The 23,742-nt window shown below is 41.6% G+C and overlaps 8 protein-coding genes across 8 annotated transcripts; 6 read left to right on the forward strand and 2 right to left on the reverse strand.

The window, feature by feature from the left end:
* Positions 1-314: 314 nt before the first annotated feature.
* BEWA_049350 (signal peptide containing protein) lies at positions 315-1,172 on the forward strand (the record flags this gene model as incomplete). Its single annotated transcript, XM_004831863.1, has 1 exon — positions 315-1,172. One exon carries the CDS (start codon positions 315-317, stop codon positions 1,170-1,172), a length of 858 nt encoding a protein of 285 aa, XP_004831920.1.
* Positions 1,173-2,729: 1,557 nt separating this feature from the next.
* BEWA_049360 (hypothetical protein) lies at positions 2,730-9,498 on the forward strand (the record flags this gene model as incomplete). The annotated part of the gene is made up of 1 exon (XM_004831864.1): positions 2,730-9,498. One exon carries the CDS (start codon positions 2,730-2,732, stop codon positions 9,327-9,329), a length of 6,600 nt encoding a protein of 2,199 aa, XP_004831921.1. The 3' UTR covers positions 9,330-9,498.
* A 685-nt stretch (positions 9,499-10,183) lies between these two features.
* On the forward strand, positions 10,184-11,638 carry BEWA_049370 (hypothetical protein; the record flags this gene model as incomplete). The annotated part of the gene is made up of 1 exon (XM_004831865.1): positions 10,184-11,638. One exon carries the CDS (start codon positions 10,184-10,186, stop codon positions 11,636-11,638), a length of 1,455 nt encoding a protein of 484 aa, XP_004831922.1.
* Positions 11,639-12,374: 736 nt separating this feature from the next.
* Positions 12,375-13,670, reverse strand: BEWA_049380 (hypothetical protein; the record flags this gene model as incomplete). The annotated part of the gene is made up of 1 exon (XM_004831866.1): positions 12,375-13,670. The coding sequence occupies one exon, from the start codon at positions 13,668-13,670 to the stop codon at positions 12,375-12,377; it is 1,296 nt and encodes a 431-aa protein (XP_004831923.1).
* A 1,408-nt stretch (positions 13,671-15,078) lies between these two features.
* On the forward strand, positions 15,079-16,776 carry BEWA_049390 (hypothetical protein; the record flags this gene model as incomplete). The annotated part of the gene is made up of 1 exon (XM_004831867.1): positions 15,079-16,776. One exon carries the CDS (start codon positions 15,079-15,081, stop codon positions 16,774-16,776), a length of 1,698 nt encoding a protein of 565 aa, XP_004831924.1.
* Positions 16,777-17,089: 313 nt separating this feature from the next.
* Positions 17,090-18,297, forward strand: BEWA_049400 (hypothetical protein; the record flags this gene model as incomplete). The annotated part of the gene is made up of 2 exons (XM_004831868.1): positions 17,090-18,250; positions 18,280-18,297. The coding sequence occupies 2 exons, from the start codon at positions 17,090-17,092 to the stop codon at positions 18,295-18,297; spliced, it is 1,179 nt and encodes a 392-aa protein (XP_004831925.1).
* Positions 18,298-18,915: 618 nt separating this feature from the next.
* On the reverse strand, positions 18,916-21,240 carry BEWA_049410 (endonuclease III family member protein; the record flags this gene model as incomplete). Its single annotated transcript, XM_004831869.1, has 4 exons — positions 18,916-19,054; positions 19,090-19,580; positions 19,639-20,063; positions 20,295-21,240. 4 exons carry the CDS (start codon positions 21,238-21,240, stop codon positions 18,916-18,918), a joined length of 2,001 nt encoding a protein of 666 aa, XP_004831926.1.
* Positions 21,241-22,561: 1,321 nt separating this feature from the next.
* BEWA_049420 (60S ribosomal protein L19, putative) lies at positions 22,562-23,729 on the forward strand. Its single transcript, XM_004831870.1, has 2 exons — positions 22,562-22,624; positions 23,179-23,729. Exons 1-2 carry the CDS (start codon positions 22,622-22,624, stop codon positions 23,713-23,715), a joined length of 540 nt encoding a protein of 179 aa, XP_004831927.1. The 5' UTR covers positions 22,562-22,621; the 3' UTR covers positions 23,716-23,729.
* Positions 23,730-23,742: the final 13 nt, after the last annotated feature.

Below are 23,742 nucleotides of genomic sequence, written 5' to 3' on the forward strand. Positions count from 1 at the left end.
CCGTATCTGAAACCTTAGTTGGACACGTGATTCCGACTTCGACTATAAATATCCTTTTATTTCTCTCTGTTAGATTGAACATGCATGAGTCTCTGTATAGGATCTAAAGTCCCTGGAATGATACTCCTTTACAACATCTAGTTAGACTACCCATTGTTTAGACCTATAGTCTGTTGTCACACCTATTGCGTATTGTTTATTTGCAGTGCTACATCGCCACTGCGTATCTGTTATTATTTCTTGTTTACATAGTTATAACCATTCATCCCTACTGCCCATTCTGCTCACACCAGTTGAGACATTAATGGAGTAGAATGAGGGTGCTGGCAGTACTATGGATGGTATTTTTGGTTGGACTCTGCCACTGTGGAGGTGATGATAGTCTCCGTAAAGAGATGGTGGATGTTTCACTTGACCTCCTTAATCCAGATTTAGGATCAGTACATGTTAGAGGTGATGATAAGGACGGACTGGCTAAAAGGGTCTTTACTCCGAAGGATGGCTTTGCTATGACCAAGGTTGTTATCAGAGGAGATCTGATTTGGAAGGCTAAAAAGGCTGGTGAGAAGTGCACTCTTGTAGAATCTTATAGCAAGGGAGACTCCATACTGGTATACTTAAAGGTTGATACTGCCACTGGACTAGATTTAAAGTATCTTGAAAGAGTAAATGGTAAATGGAAGGACGTCACTACTACAGAGTTCTATCAGAAAGTTGGAGGTATGAGGGAGAAGAAAGAAGAGCATGAACAGCTATTGGATGCTCTAAAGAAGCAGTATAAATATGCAACACCTTCTACTCTAGACCTTTCTAACCCGGATACCTCCAAGTTCGATGTGCATACAGAAACGGAATCTGGAGCATCCTTCAAGACCGTTACTCCAAAGGATACTTCCTTGGATACTTCCAAGATTACTACTGTTGTGGATGGAGAGAAGGAAGTCTGGAAGGGTGTGGATAAGGAGCATGCTCTATCAGTATTAGTATACTATGCAAAAGGAGACTCTTCTCTCATTACCATAGGCATAAGCAAAGGTAGTGGCTCTAAGCTAGACTTTAAGCATTTTGAAAAGGTGGGAGGAGAGTGGGTCTCCATTGATAAGGAGGATTATGATCAGAAGCTAAAAGATCTCAAGAGTGGTGTGACTAATCCTACTACTCTTCCATCTTAATAGCCTCTCAATAGTGACTCCTTACTCCCCATGGATATAATGCAGTATGTTCTCTACCCTTGGTAGATGTTCTTTAGAGTCTCTCACTTTAACTCTTTGTAAACAGTATTACTCGTTTTGTTATAAAGGTGCATGTCTTGAGAGTACTTCCAGAGTATCTCTGCTAGGTCGTATTTGGCGACTAAAGGAAGCCTAGTGAAGAGTCCAGAGAATAGATGTTTTTACTTTCGTTACTCATTATTTTATCCTTATCATAGAGCATGTTACAGTAGAGTCTTGAATGTTTAGTTACTCCATCTCCTGTAGGTTCTAGGCCTCTTCTCATTGTTTCCTCCAGTTTTCCAGTCATTCTCAGTTCCTTTAACACATTAAAACATTCAAAGTATCCTCGATAAGGTATAGACATTACTCATCTTTGGAATATCTAAACTTCAAGTCTAGAAGGAGGCACTGGCATGTTTCAATGTACACATTATTTGGACTGATTGAGCAACCATCTCAACATTCCTAGTAATAACGCTCTCATCTCGCAGATGGATGTAGAGTAAGTAAAGATTTGGTAAGTGTAATGAGAAAAGGTCAATGAACCTGCAATTTCTAAACTGTCTTATAGACAAGCTTTGTTTGTCTATTTGTAAATTTTAAGGTCATCCATATCTATCCTGTACATTAATTCATGCAATGGACTAGTTTTAGCCAGGGAGAGACCTGGGTAAATGTGAGTGGTAAGACATGAGACAGACCTTTTGGTCATCCAAAGTGACCGCAAAGTCACGTGCATGTAGATGTAATTAGCAGTTATCTAGAACACACACTGTACTTATAACATACACATGATCGTAAACGCCTTGGAAACTGGTATTGACGGAAACTTTGGAGGTCCATAGAGTATCCAGTCACGGCTCTGCATTCCCAGGAAACTGGACGATTCCACCCATCCTTGACACATGAAACAGCATATAATACATCTCAAACCATATCTGAATGTATGAGAGACCCTTTAAACTGCCGAATTCTATAGGAAACTTGAGGAGACAGCTGGAACCAGAGTTCATCCTACTCTACCAAAACCCGCTAAAACGGTCGTTCTAGAGCACTTTTATCCGTGGAGTCACTACGAAGCTCGGCTATGCTTCATAGACGCAGAAAAAACGAGAATCCACCAATGGATGCGGTCCAATCACCCGTCAATTCCCGTGAGACAATCGGAAACTCCCGGTGGCTTTGCGGATCCATAGTTCCACCACCAGCACTTACACAAATAAACAGTCCATAAATGGCCCAGGATTCGTCGGAAAATACGACAAAGAGACCACCGGATGAAAGATTCGGAGACAATGCCATCCCAGGCAGCGGGATCCCGGGGTCCAGACCTCCGCCCAAGCGCGGGTTAGACGTCCACGAAAATTTACGGACCAACGGGGCAGGCGGAAGCTCGGCGAGAGCGCCACCCCGGTCCCCTCGTTCCCAGCGGCGTTGTTCGTGTGCAGGGTCCCACCCCATCCTCAACAGGAAGAAGAGTAATCTCGGCGCCCCTCGTTCTTCAGGAACAATAAAATGGTAGTCATACAGCTATTGCTGTTTTTATTTACATGTATTCTCGTTAGATCCGAGAATGTCCCCAAAGGGACGATAAACGGCGTCGTGTTGGACGTTGACAGTATCAACAGCGTCAACGTAACCGTAGAAGAAGGCACTTTGTACGGAGTTGCCTTCAAATCCTTCTTCCTGAGAGGCGACCAGTTCTTCACCAGCGTCGTAGAAGGTGGAGCTACTCTCTGGAAAGCTGGCGCTGAGGGAAAATGCACCGCCGTAAATGTTTTCAAGAGGGAGGGTCATTCCCCTCTTCTGACCCTTTACAACAAGGGTCTAGGTCTTTCCTGCTTCGAGAAGGAAGCTGGCGAATGGAAGGCCATAGGGGCCGAGGAGTTTGACCTCAAGCATGCCGGAATGAGGGCCGGCTCCAGAGCCCTCCCCAAGTCTCCAGTTTTGGACCTTGGACACGTTGACGACAAGATCGCCAGCAACTATGAGAATCTCTTGGGAGGTGCTCTTCAAAAGTCTATCCTTCCCATAGAATCCTTCTTCAGCAAGGTCACGGAGTACGGTGCCACAATCTGGGATGGCTCAGGAGACAAGGAGTGTTCCATGGCCTTTTACAGGTACAGGAACGGAGCTGCTATCCTCACCTTGCAAGTTGTCGGCAAGGGAAGCAAGGCAGAGTTCATCTACTTCAAGAACGTGGGTTCTGGATGGGTCTCTGTTTCCGAGGAGGAATTTAAAACTGTCGATGGACGGATCCTAGGCACAACCAAATACACGAAAAAGGACGCCTGCACGTTGGATCTTTCATCCGTCGACACTCAAACTGTCTATGTGGATATAGAAACTGAGAATGGTCTCTCTGAGGTCATGTACATCCCAAAGCACGAAAAGGTTATAACTGCAATTGTTGACCGTTCGGAGCTCTTGTGGGTAGCTAAAGAGGGAGAGGTGTGTTCGTTGGTATTCTTTAGCCAGAAGGATAGCATTGCTCTGCTAGACTTGCACATTAAGAATATCGAAAACGAGTACGAATCCCGCCACTTTGAGAGAGTTGGCGCAGCCTGGACACCAATTTCAGTTAATGAATACGACACCAGACTTGATGAGCTCAAGGAATCCGGCGGGACCTCCGTAGTGACACTCGACATCTCTGAACCATCCTCCTCCTCTATCGAAGTCGATGAGAGTACCGAGTTTGGCGTCTCTCACACCGCATTTCTTCCAGCAGATGGACACTTCATCAAGTCTGTTATGGACGGTTCAGAGACCATTTGGGTTTCCGGGGGTGACGAGGTCTGCCTTATTGCACGAACATCCTCCAAGAACGGATACCCATCTCTTCTCATCCTCTTTAACAAGACTGAGTACAGAAGCAACTTCTTGTGCTTTGTACAGGATGGCTCTAGCTGGAAGCAAATCACAAAGGGAGAATACAACGAGATGATGAAGGATATGGATAACCTGCCCAAGGCTGCCCAGAAGTTGTTACTTGACGCCTTGGTAGATGATAACACCAAAGTCACTCTTGACCTCGTTAACCCAAACAAAGAAAAGATTACCGTTGTAGAATATGAACTCGATGAAGCCATACAAAAGAGATACACCCCGAATGCTGGCTTCTTCATCGCCTCTGTTGTCGAGTCTGAGACCTCCATTTGGGATGCTGTAGACCCCGAGGAATGCGTGGCTGTTGGCTCATATTCCAAGAATGACATATTCCTCATAGTTGTGCAGATAAAGAAGAGTGATGGCTACGACTTCAAGTACTTTGAAAAGGTGGAGGGTAAATGGGAAGAACTTGACGAAGTTCGACTTTCCGATAGATTGGAAATCTTGAACTTTTACATTCAAAAGGACTCATTTTCCACCATCCCAGTCGCCTTTGATATCTACAAATCTGACGACAGGGTTACCTTGCGCGACTCTTATCACTCTGGAGTACATCACAAGCAGTTCTCCATCAAGAGGGGCTTTCACATATGCCACGTATCTGAGGGAGAGAACCGTGTCTGGTCCTCCACTGAGGGTGAAAAATGTACCTCTGTAAACCTCTACAACACTGATGAATTGTCCTTCATCACTCTGTGGCTCAAGACCGGAAAGACCGTTAGCATCAAGCGCTTTGAACAGATTGGAGGTAACTGGGAGGAGATAACCATGGATACATTCTCCAGGAAACTCCAGGAGGCGAAGATGTTTAGAAAGTACGAGCCAGAGGAGCCTGCAGATTCTTCCGCCATCTCCCTTGACATTTCAGTCCCAGACAGAATTAACTTGGCTGTCCATGAGGAGATTCACTTTAAAGTCTTGGAAAGAGAATACTCCCCAAAGAAGGATGTTAACATTACCTCCGTCGTTGATTCTGGCAAGGAATTGTGGAAGGTATCTGGAGACGAAAAGTGCATTTTTGTGAACCAATTCTCGCTGGATTCTTCAACTATCATTTATCTGCGTGTCAAGAATGGAGAAGTATTTGTGCCAAAATGCTTTGAAAAGACTGGTGATACATGGAAGGAGATTACGGAGGATGACTTTTTCAACACTTTGGACGTCATGATGGGCAAATATAACAAGGAATCATCGGGACCATCCGACGGGTTTACGCTAGATATTGCCAATCCAAGCAAGGAAAATGTCATCTCAACGTCATTCAACTTAAACGGCGCAAACCAGTCCACATTTAGACCAAAGAACCGCGTTAACACCACCTCTGTAGTTAACGGTGAGAACACAATCTGGGAGGCCAAGAATGGCGAGAAATGCACTATTGTGAGCGTTTACACAAGGGAAGATGACGCAGTGGTTTGCATTAACACCGAAAAGGATGGAAAGGAAAGGAGAGTTCGCTTGGAGAAGATTGACAATGACTGGGTTAAAATCACAAAGAGCGCATTCTTTGACAGGATAAAGGCCATGAGCCAAAAGAAACAAGTGAAAAAGACCACGGCTAAGCTGGACATTGTCAAACTCGATGTTTCCACCTTTGGATCCCCTGAATATCTAGACGAGGATGGAGTCAAGCATACCGAGTACACTCCCAGGGAAGGATCACGCATTGTCTCTGTTGTAGATGGCTCCAAAAACTTGTGGGTTGCTCAGGATGGAGAGGACTGCTTCTTTGCCAGTTTCTCCTACAGCGAAGGTGTCACCACCGTGTACCTCGACATCATCAAGGACGGCGAATTTGAGCCTGTCTCCCTCAAGAAGCAAAACGGTGAGTGGAGCAAGGTCACGGATGGTCAATTGAACAAGGAAATTGAGGACTTGTTGGTCAAAAGGATAGTTGAGGTTCCTCAGGATGTTGACACTCCAGCCGTCCCTAGTTCTGTTTTGGACCTTGCTGCTCCAAACGAGGCGGGTATAGACATTTCCACAAAGGTTGTCAACGAGATTGTCTACAAAAAGTACTCGCCAAAGAAGGGTAGCCGCATAGACATTGTCATGGACTCTGGCATGGCTGTCTGGAGTATCGGATCATACGAAGAGTGCAAATTCGTCAAGTCTTACACTGATGGAGAGAATACACTTCTCACAGTATGCTTCTACGCTGGTGACGATTATTCCTTCAAGTACTTTACCAAGAATGATACTTGGGTTCCTCTCTCAAAGGACAGCTTTGCCGTAAATTTGGAGATCATGTTGAACCACAACAACCACGATCATGCGTCCAAGGAACTTGCAGAGACAGGATCCTTTGGACCCTTGTACAATGGCTTCAAGTTGGACCTTGAGAACCCAGACCTTTCGAAGCTCAATTTCCGCAATGAGGACTCCAAAGGCGTAAACTACAAGGGATATGACCCCAAGGATGCCCTATTCATCTCTTCAATCGTTGAGGGTGATGTGCCCGTTTGGAGGTCCAAGTATGATGACAAGTGCATTGCAGCAACCGTCGCATCAAAGGGCGATTCTAAGCTCCTGTCAGTATTCACCATCTGCGGATACAGCTTTGAGACTCTCTACTTTGAAAAGAATGGCAATGAGTGGACCATCATCTCCGGAAATGAATTCAAAGCCAAGATGGGCGACCTCTCAAACTTTATTCTCGACATCTCCAACTTGAACGAAACCAAGATTTCCACTTACGGATATGAAAAGGGAAACGTCTCCCACAAGGGCTACATTCCCAAGGGAGAATTCATCACCAGAGTAGTAGATGGCGAGGCAGATATATGGACCGCTTCAAGAGATGAAAACTGCAAATTTGTGAGCTCCTACACTTTGGACAACTTTGTCATCTTGTACATCAGCGTTGAGACTAACAAGACCGAATTCAAGTACTTTGGAAAGGGAGAAAGTGGTTGGACGCCAATTTCAAGCGATGTCTATTATGACCTCTTGTGGAAGTTCACTCACTTTGGAAATGAAGATACATCCTTGAAGGCAAACACCACTCTCAACATTGAGTACCCAGACCCCTCTACAATCAATGCATTCATCAAGGACTACAGAGAGAACGACTACACCTGTGGCAACTATACTCCAAAGGAAGGAGTTCTTGTAAACTCTGTTATTGATAGTGATGGAGAGATTTGGACCGCCACTGGCGATGAAAGATGCACCTTTGTGGCAGTTTACTACAGCCATGGGACCACAATTCTCCTCGCAAATGTCAAACGTGGTGACGAGACAGAGTTCCACTGCTTCGAGAGGACAGACATTAAATGGATAAGGATAACCGAATCTCAGTTCTTTGATACCATGAAAATGATACTCAAGGCCGGAAGATTTACCCTTGACATTGCTGATCCTGACAAGAAGAAGGTTGAGGTTTACGATCGTGAAATCCAGGGAGTCAAGCACAGGACCTTTTTTCCAAACAGAGCCCTTGAGCTGACTAAAGTTACCGAGGCTGGAGTCGACATTTGGACCGGAGCTGATGGAGACAAATGCACAGCTGCCACTCTGTCTACCAAGGACACTCGCGCTGTAATGTTGTTGCATGTCAAGAATGGCGATTCATTCGAGTTTAAATACTTTGGCAAGAACGATGGCAAGTGGAGTGAGGTCGATAGAGACACCTTCTACGATACCTTGAGGGACATGATGGAGAACTCTGGCAAACTCCCAACATCTCATACCGCTCTTGATCTCGCCAAGCCAAACGAGAACAAGTTTGTTCTCGAGTCCAAGGGAAAGAGTGGCATCTCCTACGTCTCCGTTAAACCAAAGAAGGGTGTAACCGTCACTTCTGTCTCAGACTCTAAAATAATGCTCTGGAAGGGTAGGTCAGGTGAAAAGTGCAAGAAGATTGAATTGTACAACCATTCCAACCACACCGTCCTCTACATGCGCGTGAAGAGGTCCGGTTCCAAGAAGTCTCTTCGCTTTGTCAAGACCTCTGGAAAGTGGAAGAAGATTGGAAAGAAGGAGTTCTTCATGCTATTGAGAGACATGATGGAGCATTCCAGACAGGAAATGGTAGAACTTGCCAGAGAATCCCCCGCTGACTACTCATTTGATATTTCTAGCCCTGATGATTCCAAGGTAGATCTATATGAGGAAACCGAATTCGGGGTATCCTTCAAGGGGTATACTCCAAAACCTGGTGTCCTCATAACCTCCGTTTTTGATGAGGACTTTGACTTGTGGATAGGAAAGGATGGAGAGAAGTGCGTACTCTTGGGACGTCACATCAACGGGGACTCTGAAATTATCTCCCTTTACATCCAAAAGGGCCAAACCTATCAATCCAAGTACTTTGTCAGAGGCGTTGAGTGGCTAGAAATTACCAAGAGAGCATTCTTCTACAAGTTGAACACCATGAAGGAAGTCACATGCACAATCGACATTTCTAATCCTGACGACAATGTGAAAATGTTTGATGATGTCCTCAACGGTGTAAACTATAGGTGGTACTACCCCAAGAATGACATACCAGTGACTTCCGTTGTTGACTCTGGATTCACATTCTGGAAGTCAAACTCCAAGGCAAAGTGCCCAGTGGTAAATGTTTACACCAAGGGTGACATTACTCTCCTTCTTCTTTACGTTGTGAACTCTGAAAAGTCCAGGTTCAAGTACTTTGAGAAGATTGACGGAGAATGGATCGGTATAACCGAGGCAGAATTTGATGAAAGGTTGAATGGCGCCAAAACTGGGGAGATCCCATCAACAAGCACAGGAGATCTTCTCTCTGCAAAAAAGTCTCTTCCTGTTAAAGAAGTTTCCGAGAGCACTGATTTTGTTCTCGACATTTCCAACCCAGACGTCTCAAAGGTCTTTACCATCCATTCTACCTACAACGATTTGGATAACTTCAAGTTTGCCGCCTACTCTGAACTCAGCATTGCCAAGGTAGTAGATGGAAAAGTTACTTTCTGGGAAGCTGGATCTGGCAAGAAGGGAACACTTGTAGATCTCCTGTACAAGGCTAAAGAGTACAAACTTTTTGCAGTCATCCCAGATCAGGATGATTACACCACCGCTTCATTCTTTGAGCGTGTAGATGACGAGTGGACTTCAGTAGACTTTGAGTACTACCAGATAAAGCTTAACGACTACTACCAATGGGTCCCATCTGATGACTACAACAAGAGGGTCTTGGATAACTACCAAGAGTGGGTTTTGGCAGAAGGCGACTACACCGAAAAGTTTGAATTCTACAACTGATTGACTCACTAATCGGAATCAGGTTAGGATTCTTCCTTTATCGCCTACATTCTAGTTTTAACCATGGAAACTATTTCTGTTCTTACCGCCAGTGGAAGAACTTTTGCTTTATGAGATGCCATCCTGGCACTCGCTATACATGTACAATCAACTTAATAGGTTTATGTATACCTTTCGTTGCAGTTATCTTGTATATCTTATGGAGCTTGTAGTTATGGTAGAAGGGGGTCTAGAGGGGAATTATCGTTGCATGCATTCTTGGAAGTGGAAGGTTTATGAAGGATTTTGGAGAGTGTACTGGAGTTGTTAATGTTTAAAAGGTAGAGAATAAACTCAAGGAGAATTAAGAAGAGATTGGCACTAAGAGTTATACAAGCCTTGGGATATTCCCTGCCGGAGGAATGAATGGTATTGTTGCAGAGTATATGAGGGTCTTAAGACCCCAAAACATACGGAGTAAGAAATTTAATATCTAAAGGGTGGCGCAGAATAGTCTATACCAATGGCAGTTCAATTGACATGTTTAGTCTACCATTTGGTATAGTGGTCTACTTGCTATCTCTCTAATTTCTAGAATCCGCATTCTATCGCAAAGGGGTATCTACCATTTTAGGCTATTTTTGGTAGAGCGATTACGCCTTGTGGATTTGGAAAATGGGCCAGTGAGACCTCTGCATGCAGACCTTTCCGGTTGACCTAGTCACGGGCTTTTGGGCCACCTTTCACTCTTCATTGCGGAAATGTCATAAGGAGTAACTCTAGAGGATATGCACCCATAAAAGTGTCTAAAACCCCCATGAGTGCAGAGGATGTTGGACGGTTAAAGTGTAGATTGCCATCACTTGTACCACAAGATGGTTGGTAAAGTCACAATCCTCATTGAAAAGACTGACAAAAATATAAACAAACATGAAAGTGATGGAGATAGAGACCAATATAAGTACAATAATGGAAGTATTACTATAACCAAGGAATGCAACATTTTAGGGTCTAGCTCCTACTTTATCCTCGTACACAAACCAAGAGTAAACAGTTACATCGATGCAGTGAAATATAATGGGAATAGTTTGCAAACAACCGCCTCTTTGCAAAGTTACGGTTCCGTACATGTCTACTACTGGGCGGGTGATGAAGATCGTGAGAGTCCACTTGCCATCGGACTCATGACTAGATACGTTTCCACCTACTATGAGATTATCTGTAAGGACCAAAACATCTTATTCAATGAGTTATCATCTAGTAATGAGCTTGAAGATGCACTTGATAGACAGAATTGTAAGAGAAACAATGCGCATGTTCTCAATATTCGCCAAAAGGATGGAATTAGCTATAAATGCTCAGCCTGTAAAAATGTCGAAATAAGGCTTAAATGTTCCAAAGGGAGCGGGTATGTAGAGGTTACACATACTCTATCTCACAATGCAAAAATAGGCACAATAGTAGAAGGTACTCATTATGCGAAGGGATTTGACTCTGGGATATTTACCGAGACCAGTATGGCCGTTTACTTTTCTGAAGTTATTGAATCTGAAACACCTTTAATCATATCGTTTAGAAATGAAGAGAAATACTACACATGCGATAAAGAACGTGGATGGAAGGTGGCGGAAGGGATAACATCGGAGACACTTGAAACTGATATTCCAAAGCAAAGATGCAAAAGAACAAAAACTCACAGAATAGAACTCTCCCGTCAATCAGGCTATCACTGCTCTATTTGTAATGCCCAGATTGAAGTGGAGGAACAGAAGAATTATGCACAGTATAACGTTTACAAACAATGCACTCATGATAAAGATTTTTCGGTTTCCTCATTTGTTTTTGAAGAGACCATACAAGCAGGTATTACACTTCCAAAAGGAATAGAATACTTGCATGTATATTTTTATCCTAAAGAGAGCAAGAGTCCCGTTTTTGTCTATATACCATACGAAGATGCTTATAGATACAGCACTGCTGTCTGGTATAGGAAACTTTATTCCGATGGAAATGAATGGATTATAGAGGAAAGGTTACCAAAATATTTCGATAGCTCCACTGTAGAGCTGTTACAAAAAATATGCGAAGAAATAAAACCAAAACATTTGTCAATTCCTCAAAGTCAAAATCCTAAAGCTCCAGATATGATACCCAAAGTCGAACAAAATGGTGTCTCTTCCCTCTCCTCACCTTCAAAATACGACAGTTATGGAATGCTAATTGGCGCCGTCATTGGTGGCCTAGCCTGCTTATGCCTTGTTGGCGTTGCAATGTGGAAGGTAGGACCTTCAGTAAGGACTCGTTTGGCCAGTATACAACCCCTCCTGTAGTACCATACCTTGTTTATATAGATTAACATCTCCAGCTTATAGTCATCACACTATATTCATGATTCACTATCACTGCAGAAATCCACTAGTAATTTGTTTTGTCTCTATTAATGTGGATGTGTCATGGACATTCTCTTCTCTAGACTCCTCTCTTGTTGGTAGGCATTATACAAGATAAGATATGGAGACTCTTAAACAGCAGTACGCAGACATTGGAATATCAAGTTATTGCGATGCTACCATTTTGTACAGGTTCAAAGAAGGTACTAATGCAATAAATGTCTCCACAGATTAATAAACTCATAGTATCAGGGAGGAATGAGAGACAACCTAGAACATACAGGAAGTGGAGAGACTAAACATTCAAGACACTAATGGAATATGCCATAAGATATGGATCTAATAATGAGCCACAAAAGTAAAAACATCTATTCTCTGGACTCTTCCATAGGCTTCCTTCTAGAGATACACTCCGGCTAAAGCCTTTGGTCGCTATTAATGCATTAGTCACAAAGAGCAGTAACAAGAACAAGCAAGTGATGGAAGTACTCTCAGGACATGCACCTTTATAAGAAGACGAGTAATTTTGTATGCCAAGAGTTAAGGTTAGAGACTCTAAAGGGTCATGCTGAACAAACTACAAGTCTGCATAAGTCCAAGCATTCCAGTATACCAACAAGAGAGTAGTCTAGAGGGGGAGTTTCTCTACCACCTACCAAGGGTAGGGTTGAGAGTACTACAGACGAGTGATTAGTCGTGCAAGTAGGGCAGGCCCTTTCCATATTCCTAGTCCTAAAGCGCCTGTTCCTAGTACTCCACCAACTGATCCTCCTATTATTGCTTCTTTTGAAGGTCCAGCAGGTTTAGACAAGGTTTTAATCAGAGCAGCAGAAGAATGAGAAGCATCTATAATGATGGGAGTAGCTCCAGGAACTACACTAGATAGTATAATCTTCCAATACTTTTCTACAGCTTCTTCAGTTAGAGCTCCAAGAGAGACAGGAGGAACAGGAATAGTAGTAGAAGGAACTTTAGGAGTTGTTTTACATGCCTCATAATCTGTACAACTAACCCCTTTTAGTGCACTTTTAAGTTTGGTCCAGCCTCCGCTGTTACAGTTATTAATGGTTTCTGGTGTTATGCCGTTGAGGTCACTGGAGATTCTCTCCCATGCATCAGTACCACTCCCCTTCTTAAACCACCCTGTAACACCTGAACCTCCAGTAAATTCCACATAAATGAGCACTGGATCCTTACCATTATCACAATAGAAAGTATAGACTTTTACTGAATCTTTGGCAGGTAAATTAAGGTTAGGAATTGTTATCTTCTTCCTCCGACTGGGATTGCCATTTTTGTAGTACTCAATACCTGCAAGCTGAACTCCACCAGCATAATTAACCTCATGTTTGTAGTATGTAAGGTGACTTGAACCCGGATGTTGATTACAGGAAATGGGTGCAGGAGTGACAGTAACTTTTCCTTGGCCAATGTGGTTGTAGCAACAGTACCTCTTTCCTGCCACATATACATCTTTGGTAAGGTTCATTGTAATCAATTTGTTGAAATAACAGTTCTGTTGATCTAGTTTTTGCTCAAGGACTTCAGGTTGGAGTTGAATGGGTTGAGAACCTCCATTGATTGAATACCATTGAGGATTACCACTACTCCTGACATAATACTTGGTTACCTTATCATTGGTAGTAATACTTACTAAGAGAACCTTCCCTCCATGTTTCCAGCAGTAAGAGGAAATGGAAGTTACTTTGGGAACACCTTTAAGTCTAGAAGTATTTATTTCTTTACCACTATCATCCAATACTCTCTTCACCGTTAACTCTTTCCCTCCACCAGTGTTTTCCTCATGTTTGTATTCGTAGAAGTTCGCAGTAGATCCAACTCCAGGAGGAAAGGAAGATCTTGTGACTTTAATGGTAATCCTACCACTGGAAGTACCTTCTTCATAAGTCTGTCCAGACTCTTCATCACTCTTCGGCTTTACACCAAGTTTAATTGTTACTCCTTCTACCATTATTGATAAGGTGTATATACCGTGGTGCTCAGAGAAAGTCCTTAAAGATGGACATCATAGTCTGATCCCATCCAGTGGTACTCTATTTCCTTTGGAATAAGTCCATCCTGCAACACTGTCATTATAAAAGGAGGTCTGATTAACACTTTTACCATTAATACTACATTTAAATGATCCATAATAGACAACTCATTTATTCAAAGGTTAATAGACAAGTTTATATACTGCATTAGTTTCTCACTGTACTATTCACTATTCCATAGTCCTCATACTATCCTTCCCTAGCCACCATAGTAGTACTCCATTAATGTCTCAACTGGTGTGAGCAGAATAGTCAGTATGGATGAATGGTGGTAACTATCTAAGGAAGAGACAACAAACAATACGCAATAGGCGTAACAAAAGACTATAGGTCCAAACAATGGGTAGTCTAACTAGATGTTGTAAAGGAGTATCATTCCAGGGAGTTTAGATACTCTACAGAGACTTATGCATGTTCAATCTAACAGAGGAATGAGATACTCAGTCTGCTGGTAGAGCTACTCACAGGGCTGATATAGTGATAGTTACGGGGGTATAAAATCCATCTAGTATACCTGACGGTTTAATTACCATTACTTGGAGGATAGGGAGATTCTTTGTCTCAATGGACTCATCAATGATGCCATAGAAAATTACAAGAACAGATACGCTGGAGACGATGAATGTACTCATTATCTCCCAATAAATCAGAGTTGGGATGTGACTAGAAGTCTATCATGGAAGAGGTAAATCACCTCAATCCAAAGGGTAATCCGGAATCCAGAAACAAATGACAGATTAAAAACCAATAAAATGACTATGTAACCCATTATACGGGGCTACATCTAGCAGATTTACACCAAAGATTGGCGATATGTGTCGGCATTCCTCACCTTTGTGTGGTATTTGCAGGGTTTTAGTTAGACAATGCGTGTAGCTACTTTGTTATGAGATACTATAGATGTGCAATGATTTAATCTCTCTAGTTTTCAATTTTTGGATTTTTTTATTCCGTTTTAATCTCTAGATAACTTTGCATGCAAAATCCTGGCTCAGCTAAAGGAATTTTTAAAGGTAGTCATCTATAGACAGGCTCTATTTTTACATGCTTGTCAAGTGTCAATCGTATATTTTGGCGTTTGTTTGTACTATTTATGGATATTGCTATTGTCTAATTTGGATAGGCAATTGAAGTCCCAGATTCTCTCAAATTAATCTCGTTTACGAATGATAAATAGGGATATACAATCTCATTTTGTTATATGCTGTCTATCTAATGTAAGAGTGATGGACTAGGGCCTTCAGAGGATCTTTGATGTCATGCATGCAGGTAGTGCTGAATATTATGTTTAAATATTTTGATGGTATTGAAGAATAAAGGTTGAAAATGCATACATATCAGCTTGATTTATATCCTTATTTAGAAGTTAAAGAAGGAATAAAACGTGTTGACAATAAGGACGGGGTTCCCAAAGGATACAAGTCGTTCAGGTACACTAGTTCTGATGGAGATGTCTTCGATTTGTCCGTTGTTCTTTATAGTGGGAAAGCTTTGAGGGGTATAATATCGTCTATGATTAATGTTGATGAAATAATAACGTATTTTAAGGGTGGACACGAAAATCTGTTAATAGTCAAGATTGTTGCTGGACTAGGTGACTACCTTTACTTCAATCCAGATACTAATGAAAATCTAGAAAATGTCAGATTCAGTGAGTTTTTATATGAAGGGGATGATGAATTTGGAATGAACCACCTGAAAAAAATACTTGATAACATAGATGAGAATAGTGGATTTGATATTATAAAACTAAGTAAAGTAGATAAAGATTTCACAAAGGATATTTATCATAGTTCTAATTTTATATTTGATCTTACCCAAACGAATGATAAATACGTGCCTGAGCTTTCGGATCGAGAACTAACTGTGACAAAAAAGAACAATATAGACAAATATCCAAAGATTCAGCATCAGTATAAGAATCCATTTAATGTTAAAGGTATTAAACTTTCAAATAGCGAATACATGAAAGTTAAGGGGGGTCTTCCAGATGATTTAATCGATGAATTTATGGTATATTATAGTAGTGAGAGTAAACGCGATCCTCTTTTGGTAACTCTTAGAATTTATAGCCATAAAGAGCTGTGTGCTCCTTCCTACTATTTTCTATCTAAGACTAATGATCATGGAGGTAAATGGGACATTCGAGAAATATGTTCAGTTATAGGTGAGAAAAACGGGGAACTTGAAAAGGTTCTAGAGAATATAGCTACAAATGGAAAACTTGATATTGGCAAAATAAAAGATCCTAATGACCTAAAGAGTAAGCTCGGTGATATAAGTAACGGACTCACTATTGATCTAACCAAGGCTGAAGGACCTCCAGGAAAGACTAGTCACTATGTTTCTGATGGAGTAAGTATTCCTTATAAGAAGAAACAGGAGAGAGAAAAACAGTACACGGTTGTTTTACATGCAGATATTTACTCCTTTTCCATCAAGATGATTAGAATTGATGAGAAAACTGAGTTGAGAGAAGACAAACTTCCTCCCTGTGGAACATTGTTCAGAAAACTAAAAGTTTACTATCCTGATCAAACATACAAGGACATAGTTTTTATTGAACTAGAGTGTTCCAATGACATAGCTGTAGATGACGCTCCTGTTTGCGTTTATTACTATTCCAAGGACGGGAAAGGTGAATGGAAAGCTTACAGATTGGACACCAATGTTTTACTTAGTAATGCTAAATATGGAGATTTAGAAAAAGACCTTGTAGTTTATAATATTAGAGAGAACCATGGACATATAGATCTTTCAAAATTTCAAAATATTGAAAAACTAGGCGGTGAATTTAACCCATGTATAAAGAATGGAGGAATAGAAAGGAGAAACAAACCAAAAAATAGCGCTACCAAGGGAAACAAAGATGATGAATATGCAGAAGATATTTCAGAAAATAGCACCAGATCACAAGTCATTGGATACGTTCTTGCAAGCCTGGCATCTGTTATGACAATTGGTATTGGTGCCTATCTCATATGGCCTAGTATGAGAAGGCACATATATAGCTCTTTTATTTAATGTTTAATCCATAATTTATGTTTTCTGTCTTTATTCTAGCCAATTGCCTATTTTTATGGATGTTTATGAGATTAACGTTTGTTTTAGGGAGTTTTAGTGTTATTTCGTATATTTTAAAACTGAAATTAGATGGAAAATATGCTCACAGGATAGATAGGAAATGAAAATCATGCAATTTAAATGAGTTGAGTGATAAATTTGTGCATGCAAATGACCCCATGGGGTTTGACGGGGTTAATACTCTTTCAGTACAAAGAGAATATAAGACTGAAGGATAGGTCTTTATAGTAGTAGGGTAAAGTATAAGGTATAAATGGCAAGGAACTGTCAATATAGCGAATACTGGGACAAATCACATTATAACGTAGACATTGATGAGGATGTAAGTAGAAGTGGAACGTATATAGATCGCTGTGTCAACACTATAAATATTGAAAAGGTGGATAATAAACCCACAGGCGGGTACAAGCAGTATCGTCATTCTTTCAATAATCATAAGGTTCAGATAGCAAACATACGTCATAAGAACCAAAATCAAGATGGATTTGACGAGATAAAAAACAAAACATACATTGAGGTATCGGTTTTCTACTTTGAATTTGATATTGGAAATGATTTACCCCTTTTGGTTAAACTTACCAAGAGTAACACTACCCATGAATACTACAAAAAGGTAGATTATTTTGTGACTTCTAGTTCATGGAAGACAGATTTAGATGTTAAGGAAGAAAGCCAACTCTCTCCAAAACTTACAGAAATTAGCAGGGGGCTAAATACTGTTATAGTTCTTAGGGTCAATCAGGTTAAAAATGGCACTTACTATGCAAACGGAACTGAGAAGCCTCCAGATGCTAATCAAACTACTCAAGTACAAGTGATACACTCCACATATGAAACCGTTTACAAGAAGTATCTTCATAAGCTTCCATATAAGAAGTTAAGAGTCATTTATACCAAGACTAGCAATAAGAATATACCATTTGAGTCACCTGTACTTCGAAACGAGTATAATGAAGCTTCTGTCTACTTCTGGGAAGGTGATGACAGTCGTGCAAATCCCCTGTTACTTGAGCTTAAGCCAGCGTCAAATACTCCCTCATACTACATACTTTCTGGTGAAGGAATAGGTAAAAAGTGGACTAAGGATTCCAACACACCTAGTACTCTCAAGGAGAAACTTGATAAGCAGAACTGTGAGAGAAACCAGGCTCATACTATAGATATCTCTAAGAAGAGTAGTTCTAGTAGTAATAATTACGATTGTCCCAGTTGTGTATCTACTCCTGCAATGATTTCCATAACATCTTCAAGCATAGATCAAGCTAACGTTATCAAATATAGTCACAAAGTAATCATAGGTAGTATTGGCAAGTTCGTTTGTAAAGGGAAAACCCAGAGAGGAATAGATATTACGGCTAATATTAAAACTGCAACCGTTTACTGGTACCCAGAGATTGGTACTCTAATTCCCCTTGTAATTTCATACTCTTCTAAATTCTACAGGAGGATAAATACAAATGAGTGGGTTGAAGAGGAGTCGTTAAAAACTGATAATGATTATTCAAGGATGAAAGAACTTCTACAGAAAACATACTCTGAATTTATGGCCAATAACAAAGACCCTTTAACAGAGGATAATCCTTCACATAACGAAAAGCATTCAGAACATGGCTCATGGGAAGTTCCAGGGGAAAAAGGCAGCTTGGAGAAATATACCCCTGTAGTTATAACCTCTGGAGTAATAGTAGGGATAGTTCTCACCTGTCTCATTTACGAGTGCCTTGTGCTACGGATGAATCCTGGACTGAGCGCAACAAAACGAATAATGTCATTTTACACCAGATTCCGTTGATTTACTTCTAGTCCAGATTAATGCATTAGGGAATGTACCACAATCATGACGGCCCATTAAACTTGAAGGAAGTTGAGCTAAAGTAGAGTAACCCGAAAAAACTTGACAAAACCAGAATCCTGGAAATAACCAAAGGTGATAACCGTAAAGGTATGGACAGACTAAATCCAAAACGATTACCGGAAAAATCCTGAACATTATGCAAATGCAGACGTATTCCCGGCAGCCTACTATGCGATAGCATCACACTCACTAAATGGTAGGACATCTACATCATATACAAATCATCAAACTCCACGCTTTAGATTGGCAATGCCCGTTGGACACCATTTATTTGCTCCACATGTTGCACATCCTGGTCCGGCTGCTGTGCAAATGGTTTGTCCAAAGCCTACGAGTAGGTGGTTTACTTCTGCCCATAGTTTTCTGGATATAAGTGTATTGTAAAGGAAGAAACCTACTGTGGAATGAGCTCTTGAAGTTGTAACCTAGTTTCATCCGGTGTCTTTGTCTTGACCCATCCAAGTCGATTTGATATTCTGTGAACGTGCAAATCTACAGAAATACCATCGATTCTCTTGAAGGCTAGTTGAATAACCAAATTGGCCATTTTGGGTCCAACCCCTGGTAGGGAGACCAACTCCTCCATGGTGTCTGGAACTCTGCCTCCAAACTTTTCGTGTATAATTGTGGCTGTCTTTTTAATATTTTTTGCCTTTGTATTGTGGAATCCTACACGTGAGATGAGTGTATCCAATTCCTCCTCCGATATTTCCATTATACTGTCGAGCGTTAATCCACGCTTCTTCAAAACATCCATGGTTTGTGCAGTCACCTGGTCTTTTGTCTGACTTGATAACATGCAGGCTACAAGAGTTTGGAACTCGTAAGTCGCTGGATCCGGGGAATCAGCCAAACAGTGCGCTCCCATTGTATCGACAGGTGCATCCTTCTAAATGGTAATGTGAGTTGTCATGTAGTATAGATGAAGAATAGTAGCTAAAACTCACCTTTTGTCTCATGTCGACAATTGCATTCCATACATTGGCAAAGTTTGGAATCTTGCATTCCCCCTCTTCAACATGTCTAAAGGGCTCGGTTTTCGTGTCATATTCGAGCTTGAATGGAGTTCTGCGAGCTGGTTTGGTAGATTTTGCCTCAGTTTTCTGAGGTTCTACGGCAGTTTTACGTCTTTTTCCTGGAACCATTGATTCCAAATTAACCTTGAAATTCAAGAGATTCTCAAGATGTTCCTGGGCTGATTTTGGAAAACTTTCCAAAATCTGTTCGGGGAATATATCCTCAGAACTATTTACCGTCGCACTATCTTCCAGTACCTCCAAGTCTTGTGTAGAGGCTGGTTGATCAGAAACCGCTTTACTTTCGGAGTATAAAATGTTTAACGATCCACGAGGCAGTCCAGGGCTAAGAAATCCTAAATGTAGAATTTATGAGTGCATGTAGAGTAGATGGGGAATTGTAGCATTCAGAAGGATTATGAGCAATATGAGGGCACGCATAGGAGTAACGGTAATCCACTAGAGTCAGAATATTCCATATAGTTGCATGTACGTCAGTTATCAAGTAGACCTTTATAGCCTAGGTAAAAATGACCATCCAGCATATCCAAGTAATCCAATTCCAATTAGAGTTGCTGCTACTATACCTACAATAAGAATTGTCCCTGGTGATTTAGTGACAGAAGATGGCGTGGATGGTGATAGTTCAGAGTTTTCCTGTGAAGCATGATTGACCGCTCTAGGATTTATTGTGGTTAGAGATATTTTCTGAAGAAGCTCCAAAATTTTAGGATTATTACCGAATGGAGATATTGGTTTTTCACCTTCTATTACTTCAGTCCAATTATTAGGATCTTTGTCTCTTTTGTACCAAAGATTGCCACTGGTAACTGAGAGATGAATCAGAAGTGGCTTACTTTTCACTTTACCCTCAGGAGGATACCAATATACATTTACTCTATCATACCCTTCAAGTTTTTTAAATCCTACCTGATATTGATTACCATACTTGAATCCAGAAATGGAACTATCTTTTCCAGAAAGTGTATGTCCATACCATATGTAACCAGATCCTTGAACAGGTGATACATTAATCTGTTCTTCATCACAACTAGGACAGTTGTAAGGCCCACTAGTAGCTGAAAGGTTTATAACATGAGATTTGTTCTTATTACAATTTGCTCTATGAAGAATTTCTAACAGATTCCACCCTCTAAAGGAAGTAGAAGTACTGTTCCACTTATTACTAGAATAGTCTTTACCTTCTGAGATATAGTAAATACTTTCATTACCAAGTTTTACGACTAATGGTCTATAATCCTGTCCCCAACAGTATACTGTGACACTCGGGTACTGTGAAAGAGTGGGAGGAAATCCAGTCTGAATCTCTTCACTATATTTAATACTGCCAATAGTATCACTATTATTAGTAGGCTTATGAGTCAGACTCTTGTATCCTGGAAGTCCAACTGGACTTGTATCTAGAGTTATTGTAACAGATCCGTCTCCATAAATGTAAGTATTTCCACTACCACTATCAAGGTGAGACGAACCAGGATAACCATCAAAATCAATAGTGACACTGTTAGTCATAATCAAATCGCATTAAATTCTAGTCCCTTTTACCGTATACTAATCACAGATGAATGAACCATCCGCTTTGAAACTTTGCTCGTGTCCAAACTAATCGTCAGACAAAATGTGTAAAAGAACGATATGGGGGTTTGAACATTGGATGTTATTTATTTCTAGCATCTTGCCAGTAATTTCCCAGCATCATTACTGGGATAAGAGCTGTAAAGAGCTATCCTAGCAGTATGTATCACTGGATTGTTCCATAGTCTTCTCCATTTATCCCATGGCCAAATCTGCATGCACCATCAAAATTCCCACCCGAATCCACCATTTATGCTAGCTTATATACTCCATATGGATTCTCAATGTATAATCTCATGTATCTCACATGGCCCGCCTACAAGCGTAGAGAATAGAGGAGTCATATACTTTCTTGTATATTCTTATCTTTTGACTAGTAAACCTCTAAATTGGTACATAATATGGATACAAAGGCTCATATACTGCGTATACTTGCCACTACTATTCCAGTCATTCCATAGTAGTAATCCATCTTTCTTCTAGAGACTCTCTTTAGTTGTCCTCCTAGCTCCACTAGTAGAATGAGAGAGTCTCTAAAGAGCCTACTGGAATGGGAGTAAGTGACCATTACTCCCTCCGGCTAAAGCCTATGGTCGCCCGTTCGCTATTCCATAGCTCACATCCCTCATCCTTCGGGACCCATGCTCCGCATACTCACTCCGTTCGTATACTCCGCACGTAACTTACCATATCGCCTTTGGATGGCAACTTTGAAGAACCGGACTGACTTGACGAAAACCTGTAGAGACGCCAAAAGAACTGTGGACAAGCGTATTGTATTGAGAGAAAGCATTGTTATTCTCTCCCTTCTAGCACACTCTTGTTCAGTACTCCCGTCTTCTGGTACCCGTATCTGCTCTCTAAAGCTGTACTTGACAGTTGGATTCCCCTTTAGGAATGGAATCTGGCCTTCCTTCTTCTGTACTACTCTAGAGCGTCGTTCCTTCGTCTAGTGGACCCGGTGACCTTTCTTGGGCTATACCTGAGAAATTGGCCTTTCTTCCCCTCTGAAATCTCCCCTTTCACGGCACGAGAGAGTATAAATGGCCCCCTTTGCACATTCGTTTGCGAATCTCTGGTTTGGCGGCGAATTTTGCGAATGTGTCCGTTTCACTCGGTCGTTGTCCTCCCAATTGTTTCGTAAACGCTCAGCTCAAGCTCCTTTTGCGTGGATTCTGTGCCTCTGGCCAGGGGTGGGGAGCCGAGCCTCCAGGCCGAGGCCGGCCGGACCCCATAGGACTCAGCGGCGAATTTTCTCATATTTTAAAATTTCAAAAAGATCAAGCGTAGGTCTTGTATACTATAGACTTATTTAAAGATGGTAAGTTAAACGAGCAATACGCAGCCAGACTGACAAACTCCGGCGCCAAGACACCCCCAAAACACAACGGAAGGAACAACGGACCGTAAACCCCGGAATTTTGCCATAATGTGAGTACCTGCACATTTATGGAATGCTTCAAGAGTGTATATGGAGACAGGACGGCTAAAAGTACCCGTGGATGGTCTACAAGTGGCCATTGATACAGCGGGGTGTCTAGCGACACTCTACGAAATGGTACTCACCTCGACACATTTGACTCGATGGTGGTCTCTACGCTGTACAAGAGGGAGACTACTGGCTCAGCATGGTACCCTTGAATCACTAGTATACGGGTAGTATTCCCTCAGAGGTATCCTCCCCAAGACTCGTATGGAGACCTGTCAATCTCGTCTTGCAACAATGGCGATTCCATTGGTACAAGTGCTGGGTCCTGAGAAAAGTCCCTAGGGTGCGGTTAGATACTCATTCCGCGGTGCTCCTTTGAGGGCCGGTGTCTCGATCTGGTTGCGCAATCTGATACGCCCATATTCACAACATACAACAACATATAGATGCTTCGTTTGCAAAAGAGACTTGCTGCCTCTGTATTGAGGTGTGGCAAGGGTCGTGTTTGGTTGGACCCAAACGAGACCAACGAAATCGCCATGGCTAACTCTCGTTTCAGTGTGAGGAAGCTCATTAGTGATGGTTTAATCATTAAAAAGGGCGTAGCTCCACACAGCAGGTCTAGGATCCGTCTGTATCACTTTTCAAAGCGCCTTGGAAGGCATTGCGGTGTTGGTAAGCGCAAGGGTTCCAAGGGTGTCAGACAGCCACCAAAGTTGCTTTGGATGCGCCGTCAGCGTGTTTTAAGGCGTCTTTTGCGCAAGCTCAGAGATGCAAAGAAGATTGACTCCCACATGTACCACAACTTTTACATGAGGTGCAAGGGTAACCAATTCAAGAACAAGAGAGTCTTGTTGGAAGCTATCCACGCTCAAAAGAATGCCTGGATCAAACAGAAGGCTGAGAACGATCTCATTGAAGCCCTCAGAGCCAAGGCTAAGCTACTCAAGGAAAAGAGAAAGAGCAGAGCCGCTGCAGCTTAATTTGTCAACTTTTCGTTTATGTAGAAC

Source organism: Theileria equi, assembly GCF_000342415.1.
Source record: "Theileria equi strain WA chromosome 4 map unlocalized gcontig_1105316255041, whole genome shotgun sequence".
In the NCBI taxonomy this organism is placed as follows: domain Eukaryota; phylum Apicomplexa; class Aconoidasida; order Piroplasmida; family Theileriidae; genus Theileria; species Theileria equi.